At 40.9% G+C, this 13,081-nt stretch overlaps 1 protein-coding gene across 7 annotated transcripts in view; it reads left to right on the top strand.

Moving 5' to 3' along the window:
- The window catches only part of FBXW11 (F-box and WD repeat domain containing 11), a 121,900-nt gene extending 110,800 nt beyond the window's left edge, over positions 1-11,100 (top strand). For 6 of the 7 annotated variants that reach the window (XM_059417356.1, XM_059417362.1, XM_059417360.1 and 3 more), the window contains 3 exons: positions 958-1,036; positions 2,083-2,268; positions 8,534-11,100. In XM_059417356.1, the coding sequence (XP_059273339.1) occupies positions 958-1,036; positions 2,083-2,244 (241 nt within the window). In that variant the 3' untranslated portion in view covers positions 2,245-2,268; positions 8,534-11,100. Of the gene's footprint in view, positions 1-957; positions 1,037-2,082; positions 2,269-2,866; positions 3,170-8,533 lie in introns of those variants that run through there. The other variant, XM_059417357.1, reaches the window with a different exon arrangement.
- The last annotated feature ends 1,981 nt before the right edge of the window (positions 11,101-13,081 follow it).

Genomic DNA, 13,081 nt, shown 5'->3' with positions numbered 1-13,081 from the left:
ACTATACTGCCTGATCATGTCCAGGCCCTTGGGCCCAGAAGGATGAGTGGTCTTGCCCTGACTCCTGCAGTAGCAGAGCCTCTGGAACTCCTGTGCTTACACCTTTAACCATTATTGTAAACTGTGGGAGTAGCTTAAGTTGTGCAAGAATTCAGTTCTTTGCCTTAGCCCTAAATTAAGCCAGCTATGTGTGTGTGTGTGCACACAATGATACATTTCCTTTCCCCTTTTGGCTAATTGAACAAATACTCTTTAAAAAGCCTTATGACTTTTTAAATGAGCAAATGGCAGCAGTAAACCTTTCAAGGTGACCTTATGTATACTTCACTAAGGGACTAGTTGGTCTGTGTATGCTCCTATTATTAACTTCCAGCATTTGCTTAGTTTGAAGAAAGGTATCCTTGGAATTTCACAGAGAGCCCTAGCTTCTGTCAGCAGCACCTACTCAGCTCCAGAGAGCCCCCTGAGGAATGAATTTGGTGACATAGATTATCAAGTCAGGAACTGGTTTTAGATAGCCTGAAGTTGTTTTCTTGTCTCCCTTAAAAAATATTTCTTCACAGTTTAGCAATTCTGAGAATGTGGAGGTCCTTATTTTTTCCCAAATCAAGTATAGTTGGTTTAAATAACTTGTAAAAATGTAAGCTTGTTCTCCATTTGCTTTTATTTTTTTTTTTAAATATGTGGGAAGAGCGAGATCAGTTTTGTTTTGTTTTGTTTTTAAAGATTTTCATTTATTTATTTGACAGACATATCACAAGTAGGCAGAGAGGCAGGCAGAGAGAGAGGAGAAAGCAGGCTCCCCACTGAGCAGAGAGCCCGATGCAGGCCTCAATCCCAGGACCCTGGGATCATGACCTGAACCAAACGCAGAGGCTTTAACCCACTGAGCCAAGGAAGTGCTTGACAGTATATAAAATACTAATTTTTCTACCAATGGCAATTTTTCTTTTCTAGGAAAATTAAAGTTTGGGACTTACAAGCTGCTCTTGACCCTCGAGCCCCAGCAAGTACTTTGTGTTTGCGCACGTTGGTGGTATGTAATCTATTGAAAGGGCAGCGGTTCTTGTGCTGGGGGGAGGGCAACCTGCAGATAGCCCTGCCTAGGTGTACCCCAGAAGGGTTGTGTACCTCACAGTGTGCCTTCAGGGAAATGCACAGTTTTGTTCCTTTTGGTTAGCCAAAATCAGAGCATAATTGACATTTACATTACAGTGAGCTCTTTCCTAAGGACCATGAACACAACTTAAAATGTGAAAGCAGGAGTCCTCATATGTAGATGGATTGGTTACCTCATAGAGCACAAAGTATTTCCTTCCTATAGATTTGGGAGATTTCATAATATGGGTATCTGGCTACATTGTATTTTTATAATACAGCCACATGTTTGTATTATGATGGAATTTCTGTATTCTGGATTATTGCTTTGGCATATAAAAATATTTTACTTTTATATGTTATCTTGCTTTAGCAACTTTGGCAGGCTCATTATTTCTAATAGTCTGGTTGCTTTTGTTACATTAATGAGGAGACAGTTGTTTAAAAATAGTGCTAGATTGTTCCTATTTTCAGTAGCTTTACCTTTTATTCCTGTTTCTTTGCTTCTTAAAGTGATTAGAGCATGCAGCACTATGGTTAGGGCCATTCTTGTTTTCTTGATTTTAATGAGAATGCTTCTCTTTCACCATTAATTTTGATTTTGGCTGTGGTTGAGATAGATCCTCTTGGTACTGTTAAAAACGTTACCTTCTGGCTCTGCTTTTTACAGCGTATCAAGCATGGGTATTTAATAATGTTTTTTACCTTTCCAAGATCTTTGGTGAAGTGAGCACATAGTTTTTCTTCTTTGACATATAAGTGAGCCAGGATCTCAGATATAGAGATTAATTCAAAGAAAAGGCTTAGAAGGAAAAGCCAAAGTAGTTGCTCCTGGCGTGAGGGACAAGGCTCAGTAAGCTCTGGAACATTGGTTAGGCAGCAGGGATAAGTAGCTGCATTTCTAGCCTGTACCAGATCACTGATAGTGAGAGATGAGGGACTGTAAAGGTCTCATTTTACTCAGCAAGTTGTTACATTTCACAGGAACATTCTGGACGTGTGTTTCGGCTACAGTTTGATGAATTTCAGATCATCAGCAGCTCCCATGATGACACTATTTTGATTTGGGATTTCTTAAATGTGCCTCCCAGTGCCCAGAATGAGACCCGTTCTCCCTCCAGAACATACACTTACATCTCCAGATAACAGTCTGCACTTTACCCGTTTCAGGTGAGTACCCCACCCCCCCCCACCTGTTTAACCTTACTCATTGAATTCACCCTCCCTCTGGGGCCGTGTTGTGATCTGGGTTCCCTGTTCATAGGAACCACGGTGGTTAGTGTTTGTTAGCTGCCTCAGCTTTGCAGAGTTCCACCGTCAGGCTAGATCTTTATGGTCGCATTAAAATGAGGTTGAAATTGGAATCCTGCATATTGTGGGTTTTCACACTGGCAGACAACGTGATTCCTATTTTTTTAAAGCGTTTTCCTGAATGGTTTCCCAGGTCATATCAGTTTAATGCAGGTAAAGTCCTTCAAAATCTGTTTTGGGGTATAGGAATCTCTTTTTTCTCTTTCCTGTTTTTCTTTTATTTGAAAAAAAAAAATCACCATCATCCGAACACTCAGAATTCTCCCTCTGCCCCCATTATAATCCACCCATAATCACTGTTCACTAAAAGAGGGATGTGTTTGTTGTGAGAGCCCCTAAAATCCGTTCTTCATCCATTAGACACAACATGTACCCTGGAAGCAAAGCCCTTTGCTCTGGTTACAGGAAGACTTAGAGCCATTGTAACCATTGATGATGGCATGTTTTGATTACTAAGGGTGTCCAACCTAGAGGATGAGAAGCCTTACTTGGCTGTGTCCTGGGACCCGATGGCCTTGTTCATCTGGAGCAGTATTTCCAACTCTGAAAATTTTGCAAGGGGGCCAATAAATTCTGTGTACGTGAAACTTTGCAGATGGAATAAATGTGTTTGTACCTATCTGTATTACTGTGTATATATGTATGTAAAGACTGATTAATAAAATTCGTATATATTTTAAAATATTACTTAATACTTAATGGCTCTTTATCATTATCTATTTTCCTGTCCATTAAATATTAAAAGTATAAATAAAGTTTATGTGCAGTATTGTGAAATTCTTTTTGATGAAAAGATAGGGCTTCTAGATCACCAAGTTACCATTGTTTCTAATATTTCTTACTTGAGACTCTAAGACCCAAAACACAGATATCGAGGAAGTTTGTCTTAAAGGCTCAGCTGACTACAGTCAGAGGCCAGAATACTATTTCATGACACATAAAAATTATGTGAAATTCAATTCTAGTGTTCCTAAATAAAGTTTTATTATAATAGCCACTCTCATTGGTTTACATACTACCTCTGGCCATTTTCATACTTCATCGGCAGAGGTGAATATTTGCCACAGAGATGATATGGCTTGCAACGTCTAAAATATTTATTATACAGCTCTTTGAGGAAAAGTTTGCTGACCTCCATTCTTGCCCCTGTGCCATCTATTAGTGATAAACCAAGGGTCTGCGTCAGGAATGGCAAAAAAGCTTTTTCTTCATGCTGGCTGAGTTTGATCAGCAGCGCCTGACTGGAGTCCTGTCTTCAGAAGGATTTTGGGACCCTATGTGGGCCTCAGAGGGTTATGTGCTGTGATGGGTTGTCAATGTCTGCCTGCGTGTGGGAGGTGAGCAGTAATGACCTGTAAGCCACATACATAGCTTCTGTTCCTGGTCCCAAGTGTGTTCATACATCTCATGATAGTGACCATCTATCTGCCTTGCTACTTTCTCTCTGGATAGATTCTTCATAAGTTGAAAAACCCTTATGGCAGAATTATTACATTTATTGAATAGAGTCTTAAAATAGTTATCAAAGGGAATTACAGAGGAAGAAGGCAAGGATCTCTTGAATGATTGCTCCTCCCCACTTGAACCTTCCTTCCCAGAAATCCTAAGAAAATACAGGGAAGGAGGAATGGACCCACATGAAAACTGCTTTCCCTCCCGGTCTTTGCTATCCCTCTCCCACTCTCCATTCTGCTCTCACAGAATCATCTTGGGCTCTGCGCCTGCCATCCTCTGCCTTACTGGCTTCCTGCTGTCTAAAGGATTAAGGTTCAACTACTTCAGTTAGCTGACAGGAGTTTCAGCATCTTGCTGTTACCTTCTGTCCTCACGACCCACCCTCCCCATGTCCCGGCTCCCATTACTCCTTTCCAAAAACCTAGTGTGGCAACCAGACTGAATTCTGTTTCTCCAATTACATTATCGTAGTGCAGACCTCTACCATCTCCTCCCCTGTGTGTGTTATTATGGCTTTTAGACACCCCCACCCCAGTTTTGCCCCTTTACCTCATTTGGCTTAATTTATTATTTGATACTGAAATAGTTTGTATGCCTTTCTCCTTCCCCAGGGTGAGGAGCTCCTTTTCTTGTGGAACTCCAGTGTTCAGTCGAGTGCTTAAGTACTAAAAGCGTTTATTGATTTTTGTTGGGCCAGTGACACCCAGGGCCAAAATAACCTGTTTGTGTTTTTTCTCCTAGGCCATGTAAGAATTTGCCCTTAAATAGACAAGTGTGTGTACAGCTATAGCTGTACTATAGTGTATTCTGCAGCCATTTTCTGCAAGCATAAAGATGATATAAGTCAGTAAAAAATTGGGATAAATCATCTGAACTGGCAGGGTCAGGTGTTAGATAGATTCCGTACGTAGACAAGGACCTAGATATACAGGTCTCCCTCTGCCCTGTCCCTGTTGCTGTTTTTTTAAATCAGTTTTATGGAGGTACGATTTGTATAAAAATTGTACTCACTTAGAGTACTGTTTGATGAGTTTTTACAAATATATATAATCCCTGAAATTCCTCCACAGTCAAGATAAGGACATTTCTATCACCCCTAAATGTTCACTTCTGTCACCGTTGTAGTCAAAGCCTGGCCCCTCCCAGCCTTAGCAAACACTGACCAGCTTTCTGTCATTAGATGAGTGTACATTTTCTTGGGCTGCACTGTTCAAGATGGTAGTCAGTAGCTACTTGTGGCTACTGAGATCTTGAAATGTGGCCAGTGGGACTTGGGAACTATATCTTAAATTATATATTAATTGAATTTAATTGAATATTTAATTGTACTTTAAGTTTAAATAGCTACATGTAGGTAGTGGTTACTGTTTGGACCAGCATATTTTAGTTTTGTATTTTGAGCTTTTACATTTCGGTTTTGATCTGAGTTAATTTTTGTGTATGGTGTGAGGTGACGTCATTGGTCTTTTTTTTTTTTTTTTTTAATAGTTGTCTAGTTGTTCCAGTACTATTTGATTAAAAGAGTTTTCTCGTCCCATAGAATTTATTTAGCACTTTTGTCCAAAAATCATTTGATCCCTTATTTGTAGGTCAGTTTCTGGACTCTATTCTAAGTCCATGATTTATGTAGCTCTTCTTTCGCCAATACCGTAAAGTTAATAATTTTCCAACTTAAAAAATATTGTCTTGACCATTATTCATAGTCCGTTTTGAATTAGATTGTTAAATTCTGTGAAGAGGACTACTGGGTTTATAATTAAGACTGCATTAAACCATAATATCATTTTGGGGGAGAATTTGCACCTTAATAAATTTGGAGTCTTCCAATCCATGAACATGGTATATCTCTATTATTTAGGTCTTCAGTTTCTCTTAAGCAGTATTTTGCAGGCTTTAGTATAGAAGCCGTGCACATCTTTTGTTAAACTTATTGCATTCTCTTTCTTTTCTAAACTGTGCATTTTTATCTGCACATTGCTTTAGCTGCATGCTGCCTCTGCTTTTATTTTTCCACATAAGGGAAGCGCATAAAATAGAACATGGACAACTGCAGCTATAGCTTAGCTTCTGCAATAATGGATACATTCAGGGGAATAGGTGTATCTGAGAACAACTTAACTGTAACTCTTTCGTATTTTTGATGTGTTTTTGTCTTTGTATTCTGTTTAGAGAGGCACGTGCTAAAATCCAAGACATCCATAGTATGTTTCCCCTCTCTGGCATATTTAATAGATGAAATTTAGAACATAGTAAACTTTGACAAATTGAGCACCTTTTATATACTACTCTAAACTGCCCTGAAACAAGATTTCTTTGGTTGAGAAATGAAGGAATGATCACCAGTGGTGTTTATCTCATTGGCTGTGGTAGAAAGGAAACTGGTTTTACTTCTTCTGGGCCTTCCTCCTGTCCCCTTCTTGGGAATCTCAGAACAACTGCCCTTGTTGTGATCCACAATTATAAATCAATGGAAAAATCGTATCTACTGTTTAAGCAGCACAAGCAATGAAACCTCAAATGTGTTTGTCTCTTCAAAGTGAATTACTTTTGACAACCTTGGCAGTCAGCTCTATAGATTTTACTATTCGTTTCCAAATTCTTTTCATTTATTGTAACATGAAAAAAATTATTACCATGTGATACTGTAAGATTTATGCATAATGAGAAACACTACCCTAATGATGATTTAACCTTGCAGTAAAATATTCAACCCTAAAATAAAAGGTAAGAGTATTTCTGTGTCAGGAAATAAAGCAGTAGATATATTTGCTGAGTCATTTTTTTCAAATTACTAACTCCTAAGAGCCTAATATGTACAGTAGCTCTTTTTTTTTATTACAAGACAATATATGATCATTATTAGGAAATTAGAATAAGTAGATAAGCCAAAAGAAGGAAATGAACTCCTACTCCTGGTTTACCATTGTTAATTTCCTTGTATATGACCTTTCAGGCTTCTGTACATGTTTTATAATTCTTTTTTTTTCCTTTGTTGCAAAACTGTTCTATGTCCATAATGTCAATATTTGCCTAAATTATCATTCCTAATGGCAAAATAATAGTTGTTTAGATAGGCCCTGTGTTGTTATATATATATTTCTTCCCAGTTTTTAGCTGTTATAAAACACATTGTCATAATCAATTATATAGCTTAATCTTTGCTTTTTTCTTTATTTTTCCTTGATTTCTTTTTTTTTTTTTTTTTAATTTGAGAGAGAGAGAGAGAGCATAGGTGGGAGAGGTACAGGGAGAGGGAGAGAATCTCAAGCAGACTTCATTGCCGCGGACCTGACTCAGGGCTCGATCTCACAGCCCTGAGATTGTGACCTGAGCCAAAACCAACAGTCAGTTGCTCAACTGATTGTGCACCCAGGCACCCCAAATCTTTGCTTTTATTACCATTGGATAAATTCTAGAAATGTCTGTAGTGTCTGAGTTGAAAGGTATGGTGTTTAAAGACTTGGATGCACAGAGGCATGTTACTCCCCTGTAGAGTTAAGTCGGTTTATGTTCCCACCAGCAGTGTTTGAGAGTACCTACTTCTTATCTGTGGGCATTACTAATTTAAAAATAAGACTCTTAAAGATCCTTCATATGAAAACAGCAGTGAATGAAATTAAATCTCTCATTCAGGTTGATTGAGAAATCATTGAGAAAGATTCTTGATCTTTATAAAAATTGACAATATTTTAGGAAAGTTCCCTTTGAAAAAAATACAAGCTTTAAAAAAATCTTTCTCCTCTCTGTCTTTTTTTTTTTGTCAGAGAATTTTAGACATAAAGGTAACTTTTAAATCTTCTAGCCCAGTGGTTTAGTGCTGTGTTTGGAAAGGATTGTGACCCATCAGTGATTGTGAAATCATTTTAATGGACTTTGACTTTGTTTTGATGAAATTTAGAATAGAAAATGTTAGCCTGCATTGTATGTAGTAATGATGAGTTTAGGTACGTGCGTGTGTGTGTACATATTTGTACATGGATGAATTTAGAGATTATTACTAAAATGTGTTTCTGACTCAAGGTCATGGTCACAGTAATATGTAACATTCAGTAGTCTTAACCTCTACACTGTATTTTCCTTTTATAAATGATTTATTTAAAAAAGAAGTAACTTCTGATTAGCATTCTATTTAGAAGGAATACTTTATTTACTAGCCTTTGCATATTTTTGATTCACAGCGATAGATGAGATCTCTCAGGAAGATAGAGACCAGTCCTTTTAGGCTCTGGATGTCCTAAAAGATAATACTAAGTAGAAAATCTAACATGGTTTTATTACATGCATAATTATTAGCAGCAAGCACTGACAGTTGACAAGTTATAGGGTTGGGTATCTCTTCAAGTTCCCTCTCTGTCCCTTAATGGCTAATGCTTTGGATTAAGCAGTGTCTCTGAGCCTTTGTTCTCTTATTCATCAAGTGGTATCATAGTTTCCACCTCATAAAATTGTTGCAAGGTTTAAATAAATACAATGCCTGGTATGTATTACATTCAGAACAACTTGCAGCTTTTAGTTTTGATGCTGATGACATTTGAAAGTACTGTGTTGCTTGTGCATGAGTATGTGTCTGTGTGGATGTGGACGGACTGTGGTGTATATCTCCATGTCTAACCAGAATATCCATCCATACTCCCTTTGTTTTTTGTTTTGTTTTGTTTTGTTTTCCCAGGGTTTCCTAGTCTTGAACTACTGGCTACATGGCTACCAAATGCCTAAGGGAGTTCTTCACAGCTGAGTTATGAAGCTGGAATTGGTTCTAGACGCTGGGTAGATGCAAAGCAGCCTAACTCTTCCAAGTACCAACATTTCTCACCTCCGATTCCGGCCTCTACTTTGAGAAGGATACCTTAGCCTCACCGACTTCCAGTAGAACAGAAGCCCATTTCCTCCCCCCATCAGTGAAAAAAAAAAAATCTAACGCTTCAAATGTAAATTGTTCATATAAAAGGAATATACAGTCTGTTTTACAGAAGTAAATCGACCATCAAGAGAAGACTGGCCTCTAATTTATATTGCTTTGCACTTTGGTCTGATATTAAGAAACAGCATTCTTCTTTGGTGAAATTTTGGGTGCCAAACACCTACCCAGAATGTCCAGGGCTTTCCTTTTCAGAAGTTAGCATTCTCCTTTTGACCGTCCAAGTCATTATGAATTCTGACCTGTATTAGGAACATGTTGGACAATGGAAAAATTTCTCTGGATTGTTTTAGTCATATTTTTTGGATTTTCCTTTCTGTACCAATTTCTTTTAATTTAAAGAACTATAAGCCAGGTTATATTATCTCCCAACAGGTAATATAGCTCTTTTCTTTTATTAACTGTTCTCTCTGTATCCCAACCATCTCCAGATATTTGGTAGAGTAACACTTTTACACGTGTGCTTGCCTCCTAATTTAAAATACTGTATCCGCATGTAGATATAATGTACATAACAGTTTAACCTCAAGGTTGCTGGAGTCAGGGCCCCTGTGCCTGAGACACTAATACAGAGTGTGTTCGCACTTAGCCATGGGCTGGGCTCAAGAACCTGATACCAGGGTTGATGTGGATTACCTAGAACCCTTCCTGCAGTATTCATATGGTATTTTTATTTTGTCATTGTCATTTTGTGTGTATGTGTGTGGTGTGCGTGTTTTTAATGGGACTCTTGTTTTAAAATGTAATTTCTAAAGTTTAACACAAAATGTTTTATTCGTTGTGTAGCATATATAACAGAGAGGTACCTTAAAATTTTTTGTTGTTCTTTTCATCGTTAAGTACTCCTGAGTACTAGTGGTCTCTTCCCATGGTATTCATTTGACTTTACTGTCAAAGATCATTATTCTGTGCATTAGTATCCCTGGAAAGGGAGGAACAAGAAGGCCCTGCTAACTGGGTTTCCTGGCTCTGGAATGCACACATCCTGGCGTGGATGTCGCATCCCCACTGGGGTGGTAACAGGGCCTGCTTGTGTGCTGGAGCCTGTTATGCCAGGTCAGTTTGGTTCAGAGGCCCATCTCGAGTGGAGGGGTACTCCTACGTGGTGCAAAACTTCAAGCTCATGAACCCCATTCCCGTCATCTCTGGTGTCGCCTGCTGCTGTGGCCCTGGCGGGTTCTCAGAACTGCTCTGCAGCCTGAATGTGTGAATGGCACTATCATGCTGACCGTGCATGGAAAGGACTTCGGCATTCGGTTGGCACTCCTTTTCCCTTGTTCGATATTAGGTTCTGATTTTCCCCTTGCCATTGTTTCCAAAGATTAAGGAATGTCAGTAACATTTTAAAGGACCAATAAGAACCTCCCGTTGACTAACCCTCTTCCCGAGGAAGCACACTCAACTACTAAAGGGAAGGGCCCTGGGCTCAGTTTTGTCCTTTGCATTGAGAACGGTGTGGGGATCAATGTGTGTGTATGTCATTTGTTTCATGGGTTGGCTTGGCTTTTTAGTTTTTCTTTTTCCTTTTTTAAAAATACATTCTCCCCTCCCACATGTTACCAGATTAATTTCTATTTTTGAGAAGTTGAGTCTCCAAGTGTAAGAAAAAGATAAGGAAATCTCTATTTGTGAGGTAGTTGTTGTAAGCTTGACAGAGGTTGTGGAAGTGAGTTAACTTGTACCACTCTCCACATGACAGCTTTATATCAAACTGGTTAGGCGAGCCCAGGATGAGGGAGGGGTGGGGGGAGGAGGCAATTCTTCTGAACGAATGGACTTTTTGTTGATGTTTTTGCATGTTTAATATAGAAGTTCTTGTTCCTTGGGAGATCATGGCCTTCGAATATGCACACAACCTTTGAATTGTGCCTATTAAATTATAGCAGGGGACTTTGGCACCCAAGGAATTCTCACTTTCTGGGATTATAGTAGTAATTCCCAGCCGTACCCTGGACTTTATTTTGCTAACCATAATTGAGCAACTGTAAATTACTGCTATATTACTGTTTTAAAGCACTGGGATAGTCTAATTCTAACTTGTAATTAATTATGTTTGCCAATTATCTGTTTGAAATAAATTTGTGTCTGAACAGCTATTGAAACTGTTAAATTGTACAGATATTATTCATGACAGCTTTGTACTGTGGAATGTGCTTAATAAAAAACAAAAAGTTTGACTTTTGTCCAATAAATTGCTAAGTAATGTCAATAAATCAAGTATGAGTATTATGCAGTACACCTAATCTGGCTTCATGCAATTGTTACTTCAGCTACTAGTTCAAGGCCAATTCTCTTAATAAAGTGTTGCGACACTCTGATGCTCTGCTAAGACATTTTTCAAAAACCTGTTCTGTTCTTTCAGTCATCCAGTGACGTCCCATTAAAGTTTGTAGATCTCGGGAGAGTGGAGTGAAAGCGGACTGCTTGTGGGCTCTTGGGGGGTTAGTGTGAGGCGATGCCAGGGTGCGCCCCCGGGGTGTTCCCCCAGGACCCGGGAGCTAGCTTCGCGCAGGCTCCCAGCTGCTTCACAGGTTACTGGAGAACCACGAAGGGGGCCCTTGGGTGGCCCCGGCGGCTCCGAGGGAGAGCGGAGCCCCTGGCGCTGGAAGAAGCGGGCTGCGGTGTGGCTTGCTCCCCGCGAGCCGCCGGCGTGCAGTCGTTGCGCTTCCCAGGTCCGCGGACGCGCAGGTCCCGGTCCTGTCCTAGAGCTGACGGAGCACGGTTTGTGTGTGCGGGGCGGGGACGGGGCGGGGGCCGGTGTGGGGGGGCGGGGGCCGGGGGGGGGGGGTGGGGGGTGGGGGGTGTGGTGTGCTCCCAAGCCCGGGGTAGCAGCGGGCTCTCCGGATAACTGGCTCTCCCCGCGAGTCCGCCAGACCCGTGGACCTTGGGGCGGAGTCCTGCCACATGCATTGCCTCCACCCGCTTTCCTTGTGAGGTTTTAAAAATCCGTAATACGCGGACCTTTGAGGAACCTCTTTGCAAGCCATGAGAATGAAAAGTGCTTCTCTCTTTCATCCTGGACCTTCAGTCCCTCCCGCAGTCGTCGTCCCGTTTTTGTGTCTCCTTTGACAGGGACTGATGCTCTGTGTATATGGCAGGCTCCGTGTCTGCGTGCGTACATGTGTATATTACACACACACACACCTGTTCACATACCACCCCTAACGGCGACGGTGGCAGCTCCACGTGCTGGGCCGCGCTCTGCTTTGTCATCCCCTGTTCTTCGGAAGATCCTTCCGTGTCTGCGCCCGAGATTCTGCCGCCTCCGTGGCCACCGCCGCGTCACATTCGGTTTCCATCAGAGCTGGAGCTGGGGCAGTTTCTTGCCTTTTCTGATAGCGACCGTCATCTTTCACAGCTCTTCTATCCTTGCCTGTGCTGAGTGTGAAAAACCATTGGTAATTTGGGCTCATCGCGATGAACAGATGTGCCCAAACACTGCTGCAGCGTGGGAAGGACCTCAGGTGTCCCAGGGTCTTAACCTCTCCAGTGGCCTCCGACCCTCACATCACAGAGCTGGTGTTCAGTTAATGATAGTTTCTATCTTCCTCAACAGGTGAGGCGTTACTGCAAGAAATGCACAGCTACAAATGCATCCCATATTGGTGGTGGAGGTTCTAAGAGAGGTTTTGTAGAACTCCTTGGATATATAATCAGAGGATAGAGTGGTGCTTTGCCATTTCAGCCTGTTGGTTTTCTAGTTAATAAGGAGAAAAGAAGTTGGGCCATCTGGCCAATAATCCCGTTACTAATTAGCTGTGTGGCAATGGGGTCTTAGCTTCCCTATGTATAAAAGAAGGTGTCACTAGCTCCCGTCCAGGAGGGCATGAGCCCCAGCTCTGGATGATCTGTTGGCTTGCAGGAATGCAGACCAATGCCTCATCTAAAGTTTAAGAAAAACTGAAAATCCCAATCATGCAAAGACCCAATTTATAAAAGTTGGCAACATTTTTTTTTTTGTTGGGGGGAGACTTTTTAAAGTCAGTCATTGGAGCACCAATTTGCCATCCCCGAACCAACATGATTTTAAGCATTTCCAGTAATGACCTCTTGAAAAGTTGTGTCCAAATTTGGCAACGGAACACTCGGAGAATAGAATAGATTCCAGAGAACAGGGACGAATTGAATACTATGCTTTGTGCCAAAGTGACCAGCACACGGAATGTCTCCATACATGTTACCTTTAGGAAAGATGACCAAACAAGGGAGGGGTTTGAAAAGGCAAGAGGAGGAGGGGGAAGGAGCCAAGAGCTGGCAAGCCCCGTCTTCAGTCGCGTTGTGAGTGTTTAGACCAGCTGC

Source organism: Mustela nigripes, chromosome 12, assembly GCF_022355385.1.
Source record: "Mustela nigripes isolate SB6536 chromosome 12, MUSNIG.SB6536, whole genome shotgun sequence".
NCBI lineage: Eukaryota > Metazoa > Chordata > Mammalia > Carnivora > Mustelidae > Mustela > Mustela nigripes.
This window is presented reverse-complemented; position numbering and strand designations above follow the sequence as displayed.